A 21341-nucleotide genomic window follows, 5' to 3' on the forward strand; every position below is an offset into this window, starting at 1 on the left:
TGAACACATGCCAACAGGCATTTTTAGTTGTACGTACAACAGCTTGCCCCCCCGCTCGCCCCTCTGTCATCAGATGCTGAATAAAGAGAGGGAGGGAATTTCTATCCCTGTCTTTGATGTGCTTTGAAGTATTACAACATACAAATGTGTGTGTGTGTGTGTGTGTGTGTGTGTGTGTGTGTGTGTGTTCACACATGTGTGTGTGTTCACACATGTGGAAATGTGTCTTCTTGCCTGAGCACAGTTTGATTGTGTCTGAATGAATAAGCCCTCCAGCTGTTGACTAGCATATGGATCCTGTGTGGAGTGATATGAGAGTGTGCGTGCCCGTTTGTGTCTAAGTCCTCCTGTGAGAGGGGAAAACACAAAAGGCCTTCAGAGGCTTTGTGTGTTCCTACCAAACAGGAAGTCCAACTAAGACATCGACTATTAGCATTTTCGACAATAATTTGGGTGTCATCTTTACACACCTTTTCTCATCTCTTCTCATATTTTCTAGCCTTCTTCTCTTGCTGCCTTTGCAGTTCTCATGCATTTTTCCCAGGCATGGTGCGGCCAGTGGCTGTAGTATTGGCAGTGATGTCCAAGTATTTCCCATGCAGCCTCATAGGAGGGTCTTTGTTCCCCCTCCAGGCTTTAGGGGTCCCCACGGCAGGCCTGTGCCCCACTCCACTGACTCCACAATGGGTCTTTATACTGCCAAGGCCCTCCTCCTCCACATCACTCCATCATGCTTCCCTCATCAGGGGCACCGGGAGGCACAGGGGGCACCGTGGTAGCAAAACGCCAAGCCTTTTCATGCCTCCTCCTGTCCCTCTCTAATTCATGCCAACAGAGTCAGATACAGGGGAAGAGGTTTGCTGAATAGCCACAGCTTGATCTGAGCAGTATATGAGTGGTGCCAAATGCCTCAGTAGGGTACGGTTTTCTTATTCAACCCAAGAACACTTGACACCGCAAGCAAGTCCTGGCTCTCACCAGGGAGTGTGTGATAACACACCGTAACAACCCATTAGCACTGTTCTTGAAAACTAATAGCCTTGGTAGTAAAAGTGACACACACTTACTTACAAACACAGAGGGCCAAAATAAAGAACTGGCTATAAATAAAAACAAAGAAGCCCTATCTTGACATTATTGTAGAGTTCTTGTGTTATAGGTGCTGAATGGTCTCCTCACCCTGTGTTTTGTCTTGCTCATATGTCCCAGGTCATGGACCTAGCACACACACAGTGACTGACTATGGTACTTTATGTGCCGGCACATTGTGACAGGCCCTGATGAATGTGTGGTCTGCTCAACATGTCTCAGTCACTGGCAGATCCTCTGCAGCGGGAAAGGGAAGGGCAGTACTGAGCCAGAACATGAAGAGAGGATGAGAGAATAAAAGGAGAGAAAAGAGAAAAGAGAAGAGAAAAGAAGAAGCAAAAATAAGTGAAAAGAATAGGAGAGAAGAGAAGAGGAGAGGAGAGAAGAGAAGGACATTTACAAAGCTAATCAAAGCTCAACTTATTCATATAAATGTTTGACAAAATGCTTTTGCCAACCACTGAGGAAAATAAAAGGGTCTTTTTGGAATCAGAGGCATCTGTTCATGAGCCTAATGTTTTCCCATGTACTTGATTAAGCATAGTGTATGGCTTAATCAAGCAATACGGACACAGGCCAAAGGATCTGACAAATACTCAGGGTGGATCATGGGGGAAAAAGGCATCCCCCGGACCTCTAGTCTGCTACTTCCAGGGCCAATACTGGCATTGCCAAGAGCTGAGGTTGCCATGGTAATGGGAGCCACTTTAAGGCCACCACAGAAGGAGAGCATAACCTTGTCATAATTGTGGACCGAGTTTCTAAAGCATTTAAGAAACAGATCCAGCATGGGGAATCAGTTACAGACTTGCATTGGCTCAGTATTCTGCATCAATTCTCCGTTCTTCTCATGCTGACGGAGAAAGCACATAACCACAAAGAGAGAAACACACACACACACACACACACACACACACGCCACACACACACACACACACACACACACACACACACACACACACACACACACACACACACACACACTCAAAACCATAAGCAGGAAAAGGGTTCTAGGGCCACACCTATACATCAGCACACAATAAAATCCTCACAAATAAAAGAAAGAAACATAATGGAGTACAACAACAACAACCTCTAAACTGACTCTAATACAAAGGAGAGGGGAGCGTACCAACTATTTGCTCTGCCTGCATTCACTCAGGCCCCGTCCACACGGAGACGAAACGGGTTGTATCCGCTACAGTTCTCTATCGTATAGACGGTTCGTACACACAAGGCCGACACAGAAACGCGGATAACGATAACGGCTCCCAAGGAGGGTAGATCTGCGGACGAAACGCTCTGGGGGGCCAAACGGCTCCGTGTGTACACCCTATACCAGGGGTCTGCAACCTTTTTGACCAAAAGAGCCATTTTGCCCCCTTTTCCACCAATTGTTTTTGTCTGGAGCCGCAAAACATATCTGATAGCTTGATAGCTTATAAAGTTGTATATATTGTTACATCATAGACAAAAACTACAGTTTGTTTGCATTTATTATTTATTACATTTTAGAAAACTGTTTAGGCCTACCTCTAATAATAAACAAATAACTATTATAAGGAGAATTAAAAAAAATACACAGGCCTACTAATACATCAACACAGCACTTGGGGAGTCCTCTGCACATTTGAAGAAAATGAATATAATTAAAATGGGCCCACTTTGAAATAAATAAAACATATAGCTGCACCCTAATTGATTGAATTATGACTGAAGATCGTCAGCTGTCTTCCTCTTCCGTGTTTTTCCTCCAATACGTAAAGGCTGCAGCACCTTTGACAACTTCTCTCCACATATCAAACATACCGGTAAGCCAGCATCGTTTGCTGTGAAAGCATATAACTCTAACCACGCAGAATTAAACCCTCTGTGTCCCTCCGATACTTTTCTTTTCTTTGATTTATCCATAGTTTGCTCATCGAGCCGGGGGTCAGGTTATTCACCTGCAAGAAAAGGCGCTGGTGCGGGACCGTAGCAGGATATGACGCATATTTTAGTTGACCTAATTAAAACCATTTTTTAAAGATACGAAACATTTTATAACAAAATATAAATAGTCCTACAAATATTTGTATTTTATTTGCTTCTTATTTTTGTCTAAGCTCAAGGGAGCCAGGGTAGAGGGCTTAAAGAGCCGCGGGTTGCCGACCCCTGCCCTATACGATAATTTCCTGATAACGATGACGCCAGCCCCGCCTCTCCACACCTCTGCTGCTCGCCCCCACGTCACCCGCGTCATAGCTGATTTGTTTCGCCAACAACAACAACAACAATGGCGGATCACAGGGTTGCTTTCGTGCTCCAGATGCTACTGACCATGCTAAAGATGTTAGTGCAAAATCTACAGCTCCTCTACCACAACCATCAGCAACAAGTGGACATGGAGAACTACATGAACTACATGTTGCTAAATCCACTGCGAAGAATAAACAGAAGGGCAGCCAGGCAACCATGCTCGGGGGGTCTTATTCGCTGCTTTTGGTGTATTTTGTGGCGCCACTTACAGGCCCGGCATATGTACTACAGCGTTTCCAGCGGGTCGAGCGGTCTCATGTTGACGGACATGTTTCTTGAGCCGATTCCGTGTTTGACGGACACGTTTCTTGAGCCGATTCCGTGTGGAAGGAAGACTTTTTTGATATCGACTAAGGTTCGTTTTCGTCTCCGTGTAGACGGGGCCTCAATGTGGAGATGGATTTAATTACTTCCTTATTTGCCACATTGATTAACAACAGCCAGCCACACTAACTCACATACTGACATTGATCACATGCACACAACAAAACACAAAGGGTTTGTTACTTTTTCTGAAATTTGTTCAAAACTCATTATTTTCAAACTAAGGTTTTGGAATGAATAAATATTAAGTCAAACTGAATGTCCTGTTTGAAAGGAGGCATACAGTACAAGCCAGCACCTAATTCATTGTCACATACAGAAAATGAAAGTTCAGCCAAAAAACGTTTCTGCAACAACTGGCAGTGATAAAGTTATATAACAAGATACAAAACATTTCTTAATCACAAGAAACAAAATGCTCTCAAAACAGAATGAGTCTAAACAACTAAATTAATCCATTAAAAAGGACAATGGATTTTGGGAGTAGAAGTCAAATAAGGGTTAGCTTAATGGGATGTAATTGAAAATGTTACAATTTAAGTTAAACAAACACAATTAAGTGACAGTAAGTTCAGTATCAGTTATGTGATTTTCCACGAGGGAATGAATGTCTCACAGGTATTTGTCAAGTCTTTGCTTTCAACAACTGCAAGTTTATAGTGACTGTAGGGGGTGAGGGACTGAACATTATGTCTTACCTCTCCACCACGTCTTCTCCGCTCCAGCATGTGGAGTCGTCAACAACATTGTCTCCTTCACACAGCATCTCTGGCAATGCTGCAAAGAAAGACTTGTAGCGTTGCAGGTACATCAAGAACTCCCTGAGGAAAAACGGACACATTGGGATAGTACATCATTTTAGTAAATAGTACATATCATAGTCCAGGTTTAGAAAGAGAAAATTGAGGAATTGTGAGATTTTAGCATTTTTGGTGTGGTTTGTAGTTACACTCCTCATTACTTGGTACCAAATCGTCAACAAATACTCTGTATCTGTATTCCATTCAATAATACATGCATGTGATATATATAGAGAGATATTGATGGTGGAAGTAAATGAGTTGCTTTGAATGTGACCATTTCACTATGTCAGCACATTTTTCTCAATTATGCTCTGCAGCAAAGTGCTTGCTTCATCAGATCTGCTAACACATGTTATCGATAAAGGCAGTCATCCTGAGCAAAACAATGCAATAATATTTTTGATCAGGCACCCGTTGTTGCCACCCATGAGACAGAGCAAAAACAGCAGAGGTCATGAAAGGTTATTTTGCTGAGTCAGTGACAGGAATCACTTCTAAGAACCGCAAATGACATGAATATGGCAGTTTTTTAAAGACATGACAAATAAAATCAACTGTAAATAAAAAGAAAAGTTGAAAAAAAGTGTCACATGTTTGTGAACAAGTCACAATATGAGTCTTTGCTGGATAAAGTGTGTGAGTGGGTGAGATAAATAAGTCCCTGGGGTTCATGCTTACCTAGAGAGGGTTCTCAGATTATGTTTATTGTTCTTGGAGGGTTTCAGGGGGAACGAGCTGTGAATGATGGGAGTTGTAGTCCAGGGGAGAATGTTGCAAGCAAGGAAGATGCATGGATGTGAAAGGTGGGGCGTGGAAGAAAGAAAAAAGGAACAAAAGGATGACAACATAGGACACACAGGGAGGAGGGAGAAAAGATAGTCAGTTGACCCTGGAAGAAAGAGATTAACCATGCACATGCAGAGACTAACCACACCACACATAAATCAATATGCATTTCCCCCCACACCACACCAACAATTAAAACAGATACTGGTATGCATAGCAATGTATATGTTAAGTCACAAGAAATAACACACAAGCAAACATCTGCACATGTGCAAATAGTTAAATATTCACAGGAAAGCCAAAGAAAGTTCTGCTGAACTTCTACATTCATAATTTTTCCTATTAAAACGAAACATAAATGTTGCTTTTCTATATCACGTTTCATATTTTTCAGCAGAAGACTGTTCTCCCTGTACTGCAGTGGGTGCTGCCATGTCTCTGAAGTGGTCAGCGCTCACATGTGCCTTGGTCAGGGTTGGCAGCAGGCGGGGAGGTGGATTGTGTTGCCATGAATGGCGGTGGCAGTGCCAGGCCAGACCTGTCAGCTCGGCTGGCATCAGAGCAGTGATTCATGGTTTGGGACAAGGTCAGGCAGACAACGCTGCACGTCTGTGTGTTTCCGTCTGTGGTGCTATTCACGCTGAGGACACCTGGTGAGCAGGGTTGGTGGTATGGCCGTCTGGGTAAACAGGAAACTGCTGGTCCGTCAAGATTAATCTTACCCACACTCCCCCTCTGCTGGCACATCACTGCCAGCTGCTGTGGGCATGGGATGGCTGCCTCAGAGGCCAGGTGGAGGGCACAGACTTTAGTGCCAGGCACTGCATTTACATACTACGGCTGTTTGTGTTGTGTCCAACTAACCATATGAAGTAATAGAGAAGTGATGGCAGCTGGGAATAGACCTCGGCCAACCCTTCAGGCAATATCATACAGACCTGACCATTTCATTTACATTTACATCTAGTCCACTGTGTAACTAATTTCCAATGAAAAAGCTACATTTTTGCCAGAACAATAGAAATATTTTCAACGCAGGCAATCTTAAACTGACTGATTAAACCACAGTTCAGTTTATTTATTGGTCTTACCTCCTCAAGTGGGCTAACTGCGACTGCCACTGCTCTGGTAAGGATTGGGAGGGGGCGGCAGACGGAGGAAGAGAAGTTGAGGTCACAGAAGAGGTTGTGACCTCAGGGCTAGTAGGCTGCATGCTTGTGGGTGCTCCAGTAGACAGGCCACACACCTTGTCCACCTGTGGGGATGATAGAGGAAACAGACACACACCTGTTAGGCCAGGAAAACATAAAACAGCAGGGTGAGTTCAATAAACCACCAAATGACACCTGCACAGTTAAAAGCATATTTAAACTAAACCAAAGTATTCAAAGTGAATTTTTTTTTTTTTTCTCAGGGTGATGGCATCAATCTGAAATGAGGGATCGCTTCATTTCAGTTCAATGATAGCAGGGTGAAGAGAGGTGAACGAAATATAGAGCAGTGAACTTCAGAGTAACATACAACATGGGAAAACGGTGGGAGTAAAAAGAGGGACGTGATGAAAGGAAATGGTGTGATGAGTGAGTTACTGCCAGCAGGCTGACAGTAATTGTAGAACATTCCACTACCTCATAGAGGTGAATGCACGTGCGCACAGTTGGCAGCGATGGCGAGCATCTCCGTTGGGCTATTAAAGCCAGCAGCAGGGACAGCAGGATCAGGAGAATGAAGGGGCGTGTGCTTCAAACCAAGAGGTAAAATCAATGAAATCTCATTGGCTTAAAAGCTTCTGGCCAGTGTTATTAAGTGATCCTCAATTAGCCAGAGAGACAGAGTGTAATGGCTCTTGCACATTGGACGGAGTACAGTGACCAGTGTATTTACCGTATGCTGAGCCACTATCTAAGAGCTCAGAAATATTCAGCAGCAAAACTTATTCATCACCGATTGAGAAGATGAAGCCTTACATAAAGAAGCAGCGAGACCAATAAAGTTTAACCTCATTTTTAGTGATGTTTGCATGAATATAAATAAGCACACCAATACTTTCCCCAGAACAGATTAATGGCAATTGGTTTGTTTATTCTGTATCTTAGTTACCATTCATATGAATTAGGGCTAAATCTTTTGAAATCACAATCGTTGTTTTGAGGGTAAACTAGAGTAGCAATAAACAAATGATTAGACATTGCATCTATCTGCATGGGTTCATACAGTCTATACTAATCTCTTAAACAATTTATTTACTGAGAATAATAATCACACTGATATCTGGACATCTGTCCTAGCAAAACATCGAAGCAATAGCACAAACTTGACTCATACTGCAAGTGTTCAGAGCGGCCTGTCAGGGGTCTAAAACAATGGAATGCACAAACAAATACATAAACCTCATCTGGGAAGTAACTGGAAAGCATCTGTGTTTAAATGGTTGTTTGAAGGGGTCTGTGTCCACATGTTGGGAAGAGTTTAGATAAGTAATTCTGGAAGCAGCTGTAATATGTGTTAACAGTCACAGAAAGTGTCTCAGACTGCTAGAAATACACTTACCCTGCAGGGTTAGGCAAGTCAGTCATCTCATATGCCTTATAAATGGACTTTAAATGAATGTTTCCACACAACAGTTGTCCTAGGCAGTGGGATTGTCATTTGCTCAGGAACACAAAAGATACTTTCTAGCAGACCTAACCACCTGAACATTTGTAATCTTCATTGCACCGTTTGCTCTCTTCCCTCTAGCCTTTCTCTCAACTTTTTCTAACTCCACTCCGGTCTTAAATCCTCTCTAAAGGCAGACGTAAGGCACGGGGAAGGTTGTTTTATTGCATTAACCTTAACTCCCTTCAGACCAATAAAACATGCTCACACGTGGGAGAGCAGTTCACAGCCACACATGCACATAGTCACACATACACATGCCACACACACATTACATTATGGCAGTGAGAAAAGATAGAAGACAGCAACTGTTTTGGCCATGAAGTCCTATCAACATAGTAAGCCAAATGTCCTTTACATGCTTCTGCAGACAGCCACGGGTAAAAAATAATTTGCATACCGTCTGCACAACATTACGCATTCAGACATTTATTGGAACACTTCAAACCTGTAAATAGGCATTATGTTATGAAACTAGGTTTGCTTAATTAAAGTATCCGAGGGAGGCTAATGGAAAACATTTACATAAAAGTTCATACTTTGTTGATTAAGCCAAAGCTTTTAACATTGCTCTGTTCATCATTATCAACATCGGCAAGTACACTAATGCTTGAACATCTAAATAAAATGACTCAGTAAAACACTGTTCATTCTAAAGCTATAAATGTCAAGGCCAATTCATTTCACACAAACATGCTTAAACCTGTGTATAAACTCAATGTGTAAGTACTTAGCCGATATGGCAGACTGAAGTGTACCATATGGCTCTTCCCTATACAGCAGAGAATATATTTCTATACACTAAATTCCAGAGATCCAAAACACATATTTCAGGGGACATGCGGTCCCATGAGGTCATGTCCAGCCTACAACATTTGGGAGGTCTGCAGAGCTTTGCATGTAAAGGAACGTTTGTGTTTGCTTTTATGGAAAATGATGAAGTGGCAGGCTGAGAAAAACCAACACTAGTCAGTAACAATAGTTTTTTGTTTCTAAGGAAATTGTGTTTTAAACTGATTTGTATTTTTGTATACTCTTTCTCATTCTAATTGATTCTTCAGCCAGAATATGTGCTGCTGTAAAACCATTTTAGCAAATCTAAGAGCATCATCACAATACAGTTTGTATAACAAAAATCATACATCATAACAAATAAATTGGGGCTTTGTTATAGGAAAATTAAAATAGCTTAAAAACGCAGGAAAATCTAATTCTAGGGTTTAAATGTTTATTTATTTCAACTGATGGACGGTCATGGTCCTTCCAAAAGTTGTAATTTATTATTTTAAGCACATGGAAAAAACACAAAGTCAGACCTCTTGGTTATCATTGCTCTGGTGTGCCGATACAGGCCGGCATTTCAAAATAAAAACACTGAGAACTCCTTCGAATGTCTAACTAAGCAAACAACAGTGTAAACAGAACACAAAGTCATCTAGGGAAAACAAACAGCATCCTCTTGAGAAATAGAGACATGCTCTTATACTGTAGGTCGGATTTCACGACCACATCATCCTGAGGGCCAATCAGACGACAGTTGAAAAATATCATGGGCTAGAACACGACCATAAATCAATTACCTCCTGACCTGATGATGGCGTGAGAATGAAAATCCCATGTGGGCACAGCATGAGTACTTGGTTTCCTACGTGTATGTGTGTGGGAACACCTGTTTGTCCTTGTTATACCTTCACAATGTCAGCTATTTTGTGGAGCATTCCTCATGTGATTGCCTGAGGACAGAGTCGGATGGAGGGGGCAGATTTGTGGGATGCATGTCATCCATGGGTGGACTTTAGGGAAATACAAAGCATGTATTCTATGTGTATGCGAGCTACCAAGAAAATGGTTTGCACATTAACGGAATAGATTTTATTACACTGAAACTAAATCATGTATTTTTTTCTTACAAATGTCTGTGCCAGGATATTTTTTAACGTATTTGGCTCAACTTTGACGTGTGTATCTGTATGTGTGTATGTGTGTGTATCTGTGCACATATCATCAGCTTAGAGCTAGCCAAGCCCAGGGCCATCCCTCCTCTAGGGGAGTATTGGCTTACAGATAGCAGCGGTGGTCTTGTCTTCCCAGTTTATTTATCAAGGGATTACCCAGTAAATCTAAGGGAACTTTCTCAGCCCCCTCTCACCTCAGGCACATTGCATTGTGGGATGAAGAGGGCCTGTTTGGTCAGTTAAAACCCCCCACTTCCACTTTAACATACTTTGTATGCTAAATGTGCAGACACACATAAAATCTGGTCACCTAATGCCCTCTGTGAAACTCTGGAAACAGTAGTATATATATTTGCCAAAGCGAACAATGGCTATCGCAGAAACTCTTAACATTTGCACAAAAGGTACTCACTTGAGAAAAGTCACATGCTGACATTTGGTTATGTCGGGGTTTTAACGACAACCAAGCACCTGTTCAAGCTTCTTTACATTGGCTCCCTGTTTGTGTAAGGATTGATTTACTGATTACTTTTTGGGGTTTTCATGACCTCCGACTCTTCTGCAAATGAAAGGGGACAGAGCTTTTGTATTTAGGGCCCCGAGGCCCAATTATTATTAACATTTCCGAACGTTAACTCAAACAACTTTTCCACCAAGGGGTTATCTTTATGTATCACAGTTATGTATCATAGTGCTGAATGACCTAATTGACCCAAAGAACAAAAATCCACTGGCTCTGTTCCATTATTTGTACTTTTCTTTAAATGTATCCCAGGAATTCACTTGAGGCTTGTTTTACCCTGCCGCAGTGTCTAACATTGTGTTATGAATATATAGTTCAAGTGTGCATGCATACAGTACGTGCAAAGATGTACATTTTATGAATTTACAATGAGAAGAATCTCAAACATCATTCTTCTTTCATTCATGTCCCTGGAAATAGCTCTTGGGACTCCTGCTCACATCCATTATCCAAACCACAGGCACTGTCATCACAAGACATTAGACCATGAAATATGATCAAGCCGTAAAAATTAGGAAATAAAATAACATTCTTGTAAACGACATTACAACATACCACTCTCAAACACATTCATCAAAATTGTGAACATTGCCCTCCTCCTACTTTAGTTTAGATATATGATGTAATGGTCGAGTAAGAGAAGTGTTCCAACTCTGCTATAAGAGTTTCAGTCTTTAACAATGTTTTCCAAAATAGTTTTGTACAGTAATCATCTCCCACATGTCAAAAAAAGCGAGCAGATTAGCGAGCAATAACTCGAAAAATATTCATTTTGGTTACTAACCAAAGGAGAAAAAAAAGCTGGAAAAAAGGAAATCATTAGTGAAGTTGCCAGAGAGGCCACAGATTCACATACTGATTATGTGTTTCTCCAAAGAAAAATAATGGCATCAATTGTATTTCAAATGACTAGAGTTTTGCTGTCAAAAATCATGATAATTATGTTTAAATGAGTAACATTTTCCATTCCTAATTGAAACACAGAAAGGGAGAACAGGCTACTTGTGCATGGCAAGGTTTTCCATTTCTATTTTCCCCATGATAATATAAGAGATATCATAACAAATCTAAGCTGTACAGTTTCAGTCTTTCAGGTAGATCTGCTTTTGTCCCATCCAAATGACCAACAAAAAACCATTACCTGACTAGACTGGGATCAACATGGATACTATGTGTAACAGTTTGATCATGATATATTGACATCGAAGAATAACCATATACATGTACAGTATCCTGGCAGATAGAGACACTTTTCCCCTTCATTTATACAATAAGGTGACTTCTTGAATTGTGCAGGAGGAGCAGTGATGTGGTGTAGGCCTTGAGGTTAAGGAAGCAAGCTTAAGCCTGGAAGGTTGCCAGTTCAAACCCTGCACCATCTGGGAAATCTGGGTGGGTTAAGGGAATAAGGAAGTCTCTCGCCACCCTCAACAACACTAGCTGTGTTTTACATTTAACCACACAAAGAGACAGATGTAGGCTTTGAGGTGTTGAGTTTAATCAGACCATTATGAACCGCAAATAGCAGAAAAACCCAGGAGTAGGACAGCAGACTTCGATTCTTTGTTCATAGAATATACAGCAAGGTAACTGTAGAGCCTTAATAATGACATGCCTTTTGTATTATAATAAATAAAAATGACTGATGATTTCGATATCTAATGATACATGTCCAAGATTTAAATAATTGTATTCATGATGGATTGGGAGCGGTTGTTTTCTGTGATTAGACCTGTTGATGATAGTGAGCTAACTCGTCTTAAAAGCCACATCAGTGTGATTCAAGGGTGGAACAGAAGACAAGGATGACCAGGCATATTAAAAAGGTTACTTTTTTCATGCACTCACTCAAGGTTAAAACACAAAACAAGGTTTCATGTGACGGACATATGAATCAGTTGTGTAACTTCTCTCGAGGGCACGAGTCCCAACTCCTAAATACCTTACTTAAAGAATAAAGTATTTCTCATCTCATTTTACATTTGTAATGGTATTGCTAACCACTGGTTACCACTGGTATTGCTAACCCTGTAAATAAGTACATTTATATTCAATACACTTGACAAAAAGTAGCACATTTTGCAAATGAAACAAATTCTTACTGAAATTCTAAATATCAAAGACTTTTATTTAAATAAATATTAGTTTAACCTCTTTCTATCGACAAGTATTTCTTTTGGTTGGAAAATAATGGCAGCTGTTGACGAATAAAACACAAGAATCATGAATTTAATGATAATGCGCTGTAGTCTTATATCAAAAGCTCAAATAGTCTGAAGAAACATTCAGCATCTATAACCCCCCCCGGAGCCACTGGTATATGCTAACACTGACAGTCCTCCACACGGCCTCTCCCAGAAGGCCGAGCTCCAATGAGAGACTTTAGACGATTTACAACATGATTCTTCTCCTCTTCTTTTCTCTCCCTCTCTACAATCCTTCTATGTCATCTCTTTAAGGTCTCTCTCCATTCTTTGTAAATTACTTTGTCTCCATCTTTCACTTTAGTCTTCACTCTGCAGTTTCTGTCAATCAGCCCCCCCCCCCCTCTCACTCGTCTGCCTTTTTCTCTCCCTCTTATCCGAATGATGTCAGTGCTAATTAAAGAGAGACTGTGGCCATCGTATATCACGGACAAAAGTCCTTGAGATTCCAATCAGTAAAGAGAACATTGCATTTCTCTCTCCACATTGAGGCTTGTTTACCCTGATTAAATCACTTACAGATGAGCCTAATATGAGGGGCCCTCGTTTTCTTCTTATAAATATGGGTGTTACTTTGGAGTTTGTTGACAAGGTTGGTCCATATTTGTAAACAAATTTACAATAATTTCTGACATAAACTGTTCCAACATGTCTCAGCGGATTGGTGGTGTTGTACCACAGAGATGGAGGAAAAGGAGACAGAGGAAGGTCGAGTGAGTTCATCTCGCCGGTGTCTGCGATATGGTGGAACATACGCACACAAGCAAAGAAAATAAGCTGGTGGATAGAAAACGTTGAAAGTCCACATGTCCATTTGAAGCCTTCCAGTGAACCAGCAATTACCACGAAAACCATAACACAGATGCAGTAGCCAGTTGGGTTACCTTCATAGCAGCAGCTGCACGACATCCTCATGCCAGCTAGCTCGAGCTAAAACTCCAGCCAAGTAGACACCCAGGCATCAGGTGAGGATGTTGGGAATGTGGAGATGCACGGGGGTGGCAGGAGCAATGGCTGAAAAGGAGGTGTGTTTTCTCGGATATCTACAAAAGTTGACCACATTTAATCAAGATGGAGCATTTTACTGAATGGTCAAAAAGAACCGTAACAGCAATCCCAGATTTGTTTGTATATTCCTGTATATTGCAGGATTTACAGAGGATATTCCTGTAAATGTTGTTTTGCGATATTGAAACAGCTTTTAGTGGAAAGAAGCAACACAGTACATGATGAGGTGTCCTGATTTACTGGATATTTGAAACAGTAGAGGCACCAACTCTGCATCATGTAACAGCCAAATCAAATGAAGTACTTGATATTCCCAGCGACAGTCTGTGACCAGTGTTGCAAGACTTATTATGGATACACGCTTTGCTATTGATATGTATTCGTCTTCTTGGCCTGTCCACCCCATTTCTTTTTTTGTGTCATATCTGTAACTCTTGTCCTTTCTTATTCTGTATGAGACAGTCCATCTGAGCTGCTGACCTCAAGCTATGAAGGAAAGCCCCCCATCATTTAGTCTCCCTTCAGTGAACATTTCATAAACTTATAATCAACTACATATCCGAGAAGTTACATGCTTTCTTTAATTATAGGCTTCCACCAATCCAAGTCATGGGTTACATAGAAGAGTAATATACTAAAAGGACGACTGCTTTGCATTCAGATCCAAGTTTAATGGCCCAGCAATCAATCACATGGCTATTGCTCAATAAGAAAAAAACATTTCTTATACAGATGGGAAGAAATGCTGGATTTGTGTGTGGTGTTGAGGGCTGCAGCACATTGTCAGCAGCAGGGCAAACACTAAGTAGGGAAGAGGAGCGGGAAAATATGCAAGAGGGTGACTGAGCAGAAGAGAGGCTGCACCCACAATCATTAGCTAATGGACTGCTGAGTAGTCGGGCAGTCAGCATGAGAGTTTGACTCGGTGCCAGAGGCTCACACAGCTCGGGAAGATGGGTTCAGCATATAGATTGGCCGTGAGCGCATTTTGCGTCAGCTGCCATTCTGCTAACATTCTCAAATATCACATAAAGAGAGCTTTATGTAAGATCTCAGCCTGCGTAGCTAATCCTTTCATATAAGGGGGCCTAAAGAGGTGCTCTCAGCGGATGATGTCAGAGAGCATCGCTATGATTCGCATAATATTACATTAGGGAAATAAAGAAGATATATTTCATCTATATAATACCCTTTTTTTTCTGCCCCATAACATAAAGTCCAAATGCTAAAATGTAAATGAAAAACACATGCTGTTTGCATTTACATTTCATATAATCGTAATGGTTCAATATCAGTGATCCAAATACAATCTGTAGACATGCAATATTCATGAATTGACACAACAACTGCTAAAACATTTTAAGCTTTTAATTATGTTGTAAAGCCCTTGTTACATTTGAGCTATGCCTGTAATTATCTTAATTAGCATTTGGAAGCGTGTGCCATAGAATGTAAATGATCCTCTGGATACTCTATTTCCTGGTGCTTCCTTTTTAAATCATCTGTAAGAACGTATTTAAACATAAGCAGATGAGTTAAGTTACAAAAAGCGCATGCATAAATATTCAATCTATCTATAAGGGCATGTAAGATCTAATTACTTTACAGCTATTACTACTACTGATATTTATTTTAAGCATACAGTAATAACTATTTTTCTGCTACATCTTCTATTTCATTATTGTGTGTATGAATATATTTCACATTTCTGGAACAAATAAAGGGAACATTTCGACTTTGCCCACAACAGAATAACACAGTAGTAATGGTAAGGCAAACATATTTGGTGGTACACATGGTATATTTCACATATTGCCCATTCCTTTGCTTGAACCATGAAAATACAGGGTTCTTAGTGATGGGTTAGGAAAAGTAAAATATGAAAATGTGATGAGAACAAAGTTTGTTTTCACACCAATGATATTCTTTCATGTTATTGTGGGAAAGAGTAGAAGAAAAATTGCTCGCGATGGAAGCCACTGCAGTCTATTGAGGTGCCGCCGTGGTGAATGGAAACCTTCCAGTCATCCCACTGGCCCTCCTTTCCATTATCTTAAGACCCAGGCTGCTATTATCATTCCTCAATAAGACTATAATGAGAAGCTGGGGTAAAACCAACAAGCGGATAAGGTAGACCTGCATATAAACTGCTCTGATCTGGACCAGTCGAAACCATTTTCTCATACAATGTACATAATGCTTTCAGTGAGCAACTGAGTAAGTGATTAAGTGTGCGAGTAAAAACTGTGTGTTGAGATTTAAAATCTACTCATCTTTAAGTAAGTGGAAGATATTAAGTTCCCTTCTAGGTCATATGAGCCATGTCATTTTTATGGCCATGTCAATAAACAGCAGTCTGAGGCCTCTCAAGCACAGTTAAATCTGGAGGGAGAAATTCTGATATGAATTCAACAGAGTAGCATTCAGAAGGAGAAAACCTCACCAAACATTGGAGCTACCATTTTCACTGGGGGCCCAATAAGAGTGGCCACTTTTACTGGATATTTTCCAATGTTCTCCTAATTGTGTCAACTCGACATAATCCAGCCCAAGGCTCCCCCAATATCCATAACCATAACCACTTCCCTTCGACCCACGTTCACGCTCCATGTCAATAAGAGCAGGAATGCGTTAAAACAGAATCTATCCTCCTGCAGCCCCACATTACTATCAATAGCTGCCTTTCAGTCCGCACGCGCTGCTAGTATTGTCACAGGGTGGGCTGCACTTTGAGGCTCCTTACAGGACTTCTAAAAACCTGATACCTGCACACGGTGTGGTGATGTGTGTGTATATGTACAGTATATATGTTATGACCCAGGTCCTGCCCTATGACGTATTGCAACATATAGTGCAGACTCTGTGTAGTCTGCAGCCCCCTAAGTGAGAGAGAAAGCAACCACAAACTGGCTTGGGATAATATCCCAGTGTAAAACCACACAGTCACAATAACTCCTTCAATAACTACTCTATATAATATTCTGACTCTGCAAAACACAGAGTTACTTCTTTGTATTTGACTTCAAAAATACGTTTAAAATGTTTTGTTTAAGTAAGGTATTTGCAGTAAGACACTAAGGATAACATACAAGAAAAATAGAAAATATGTGTTTAAAATTGAGTGTTCATCTGGGAGGGGGGCATATAAAGGTTTAAGGTGGCTACGCTCACACAGTAGTTGTGCACAAGAGACTTAACAGTTTTACTTGACAGGCCACAGCGGCTTTATTAAAACATACTGCGATTTAAAAAAGCAATGGGTTCTAGGTAATGTGTGTCTGAGCGCGTAAGCGAATGAGTTAACTTTGCTGTTCATGTTTGCCCTTTAGCCTGCGTGAAGCAATGAGAGCGCAGAAAAGGGGAGCCACCAGTGTCCGACTGGGGGCCACTTCCGTTTCCAGCAACAATTCTCTTTTTTTCCAGCTGGCTGGGTCTAGTTTGTATGGCCTAGCTGGAACCCTTTCAATTCTGTCCCACTTGTCCCCGTGCTGAGCTCCCTGCTCCAGGCTTGCCTGCCACCCCATGAATACCAAGCAGGCATACACACACCAAATACAAGCTGGGTCTCTTTCCGCATAGTTGTATTAGGTCAGTCTTCAAGCCTGGCAACCCACCCTCCTCTGTCTGCACATGCATGTGTGTATACAGTCTGTTTTTGGATGTGTGTTTGATGTGAGTGTTTGATGTAGTCATTCACGCTCTGTAATGTTCCTTCACAACTTTAGAAAAAAGGCCCACACCAGTGCTTTTGCATGTTTAAGACCATTAACTACAAATGACTTTCATTTTATGTTACTGCCAAACAGATTTTCCACCTTCCAGGCAGACATTTGTTTAATTTCATTCTGGTAAAAAGTGAAACTTGCAGAGTCTGGCAATAATGAACAGTACTGGACAGACAAGAACTACAATTCCAGTAATGTGACTTCAAATTCAAATTAAGTAATAACATTAGAGTTAGTTATCCCAGTAATGACCCATTGTGTCAACTGCAGGAAGATTAGCAACCATTGATGTGGAAGCTAAATGGGATCATATAAAGAATCAAAATGTTCGATTTGATTGTTTGGTTGTCTGCTTTGAATGCTCGTTAAAGTTAAATGGCCTTTTTCACTAAGTCACCACAATAACACCAAACCCTAGTCTTTGAAAATCAGTTACAATATTTCATTGTAAGACCGCACTCTACATTAGGTCAAATAAAATATCAAGTTGATGTTTAATCCACTAACAGCTTGCACAGTATGGCTTCTATAGCATTGTCTTACACTTTTAGTCCAGTTCTGGGAACAGTTCCAGTGTAGACCTGTCCACAAGTTGTCCCACTGCAGACATGTGGGAACAACTGCACCCTACATTACCCTATCAACATTTGGAACATTGTTCTTCCCTTTTCTGGTCCCATTTTTAACACAATTTATGAAAGTCCAACTGAGTAACTTGAGGTTCCAAGAGGATATGTTTATAAAGACTCATCTGTAACCAGTTATAGCCAAATATAAGAGATAGAAAGAGGTACGGATGAGGATTTGAGTGACACAGATTGGGAGAATAAACAGCAAAAAGAAACTTTCTGACACCTCTGGGAATGCAGTCATATATTCAGTAAAGGAGGCCAATAAAGTTAGGGAAAGTATGGTGTACAGAACTGTCCAGCTCGCGCCCAGGGGAGAGATATGTATTAGTGCTCTTATAGATTGATTTAAAAACATTGAATACACATGCACTGCGACTACAACCGTTCCTAAAAGTTAGAAGGGAGGGAGGGAGATGCAATGGGGACTGAATGCTAGTGAAAATGTTCCTCTAGATGATGTACATAAATCTCTGCTGATCACCTTCTGCTCCTTGGTGTATGACTCATGTTACTTTACACCCACATGCATGACCTCACCTTATAAAAAGAAAGTAGGTTTCTGCTTAATATGTGAAGATAAAGATCGTAGTGTTCGGTATTTGCCATAAAAAAACAGATTTAAGATGGTATCTCAAATAATAAATCAAATTACTGACAAGCTAACAGAGCTACTACACATCTTTTGGGTACTACAATACTGTATGCAGGGATATGTCGATGTAAAGAAACATCTATTACAGAGATTATATCTCAAGTTTACACACATAGACTTTTGTGTTTAACAAAACTGTTTAAAGAGGCCCTATTATGCTCTTGGTTTGACCCTTTCCCGTGTGTAATATAGGTTATTGTGCATGTAAATGGTCTGCAAAGGCTAAACTCACACTCACTTAAAACATCATAGGAATCATAAAATAATAAATGACCACACAAGCCACAAGTTAAGAAGTGCTAAAAACACAAAACACAATAAAAACATAGGATAAAATAGAATAAAATAAAAGTACACAGGTTACCCAAACGCCTGCCCAAACAGGAATGTCTTTAAATTACTTTTGAAAGAGTCAACAGAGTCTGCGGACCGTAGGTGAGCGGGCAGAGCGTTCCATAGCTTAGGAGTCGCGGCCTCGATCACCACGGGTCTTAAGGTGAGTACGAGGGACAGACAGTAGACTGAGCATGTGTGACCTGAGAGAGCGAGCTGATGTATACGGATGAATTAGGTCGTGATGGGCTAAGGGTGGGATATTTCTAAATGCTTGACCAATCACAACAGAGCAGGCCAGCTAACCAATCAGAGCAGACTGGGCTCTTGTGAAAAGAGGTGCTACAGCACAGCACTTGTTCACATGACACAGTAGAGGCACAACATACAAATGTTAACCTGAACAAAAGCATATTATGTCCTCTTTAAAAAATGAAGTTCGATCTCAGAAATGTTGTGTTTAGGTATGGTTAAACTATCATACTTGCTGTGAAAACTGTTCAAATACAAATATTCCAAAATAAACGAGTAGACAAAGGCAACATGCTAAGTGTTGATGTAACTGCAGTATTCAGTATTATGACATATGGCAGTTATCCATAAAAGTATATTTGTATTTTGAACATCCAAACTAAAATGTTATAAAACACAAGGGGTGTGGTAGTACTCACAGCATGTGTGTCCAGCAAATCACCATTTTATCAACTACTTTCTGTATTTTCATCATGGTAAATTTGGAATCTATAATATGCCCCTGCAGTCAAAACCTAAACAACAATGGTGACTTTGAGTTGCCTTGCTTTTTTGGAAAATTAGCCAATCTCTAGCCTCAGCTCAGCCTGCATTTATTTGGGGAGGGGGACTGTTTTTTTTTTTTGTATAAACATTGTTTTTCTCTGAATAGTTTCAACCCTGTGCAAACATTAGGGCTGTGTGCCGGGTTCTTTGTTGCACCGATGTAAAAAAATTGCTCAGAACCCACAAGCAGCCTTTAAAACCCTTCCAATCAATACAGTGAACATTGCCAAAGTATATGTGTAAAACAAAGATGTTAAACAAAAAGGTTTGGACGTTCTTTGCTTTTGCCATTAAAGCTGCTTTTTCAGTGTGTACTCACCGTGGCGGTGATGAGTGGACCATGGAGCTGTGCGTAGAGCAGGGCCTCATTAACGTGGTCCCTGACCCCCAGAAGGGCTAATTCCAGACTGTGGTGTCCCGCCATGGCGTGGGTCAGTTGCTCCAACAGGCTGGTATACCTCCTCCAAGGCTGATCCAGCTCCGACACGCTGGCCAAGCAGCCCCGCATTACATTCAGACAGTATCCCACGCAGGGCTTGATGAGCGTCAGTCCCCTGCAGTGGGAGCAGTACACCATCTTCACCAGGCCCTTCACACACTCTTTGCTCATGCTGACATGTTCGGTGGCATTCATCACCTCCAGACCCTCCTCCAGGGCCAGGCCGAGCTGTCTCCCGGCTCCCAACGCCTCGGCCATTTCCTGGGCCATGACGGCTGGATGACTCCCGAAAGGGTTGACATCCTGCCTGATCATACGGAGACAGTCGCCCATTTCAATGCCCACCATCATGTTGCCTTCAATGCCTGGATTGATGAGCCTTGTGTAAACGAGTGGGAAGAGGTTGTTGAAAAATTGGTGAACTGACGCCTCCACTGACACGTTGGCCCCACGGAGGTAGAGGGACAGTGATGCGAAGAGCTGGTTAACATGGGGGAGAGCATGGCGGGACAGGGATGGGTAGGTTCCCTCTAACAGAGAGCTCAGGTGGCCCTGAGAGAAGGATAGCAGGTACTGGAACATGTCTGCAAGAAGAGAAAATATAGAAACACAGAGATTAGATAAAGAAGGAAATACAAGGTTGGATTGACATTTCATTGGAGAATAATATTGAAAATCCTTGATGACGTGATTTACAAGTTCTCCATGAAATAATGATCATGGCATCAAAATGCAAACACATATCCAACCCTGGTCCCTAACCACTTAAGCTTGGCTTGAGTGTATCAGTAAATTGGGTTGAGAAAACAGTGTCAGGTTTTCCTATAATGTGGATGGATGTTATTTTGTAGGATGTCATCACCTGTATGTCTTAAAGAGAATGTATGCCTGTCTACAGAATAATAGAGAGAGGCTGGGGGGGATAGAAAGAGAGAGAAAGAGATTTGCATTTTCTGTGAAAAATAAAGTGTATTCCAGATTCTCCATGGGCTTTTGACAGCCACCAGGCTTCCAGTTCTTATGTTGTCATTTCCTGGTGAGCAAAAGAAGCTGTAATGCCTTACAGCTTCACGTCAATGATGTCAGTGCAGAGGCTGATTAGTGCCAAAGAAGT

The 21341-nt window shown here is 41.2% G+C and overlaps 1 protein-coding gene across 2 annotated transcripts in view; it reads right to left on the reverse strand.

Annotated features, from left to right (window-relative positions):
* gpc5c (glypican 5c) overlaps positions 1-21341 on the reverse strand; it is a 95650-nt gene that overhangs the window by 52159 nt on the left and 22150 nt on the right. Inside the window, exons 3-6 of one of the 2 annotated variants that reach the window (XM_034226133.1) lie at positions 20108-20811; positions 6392-6555; positions 5193-5249; positions 4410-4532 (exon numbers count right to left, since the gene is read on the reverse strand). In XM_034226133.1, the coding sequence (XP_034082024.1) occupies positions 4410-4532; positions 5193-5249; positions 6392-6555; positions 20108-20811 (1048 nt within the window). The remainder of the gene's footprint in view (positions 1-4409; positions 4533-5192; positions 5250-6391; positions 6556-20107; positions 20812-21341) is intronic. The other variant, XM_034226134.1, reaches the window with a different exon arrangement.

The sequence above is a fragment of the Gymnodraco acuticeps genome, unplaced genomic scaffold, assembly GCF_902827175.1.
Source record: "Gymnodraco acuticeps unplaced genomic scaffold, fGymAcu1.1, whole genome shotgun sequence".
Classification (NCBI taxonomy): Eukaryota; Metazoa; Chordata; class Actinopteri; order Perciformes; family Bathydraconidae; genus Gymnodraco; species Gymnodraco acuticeps.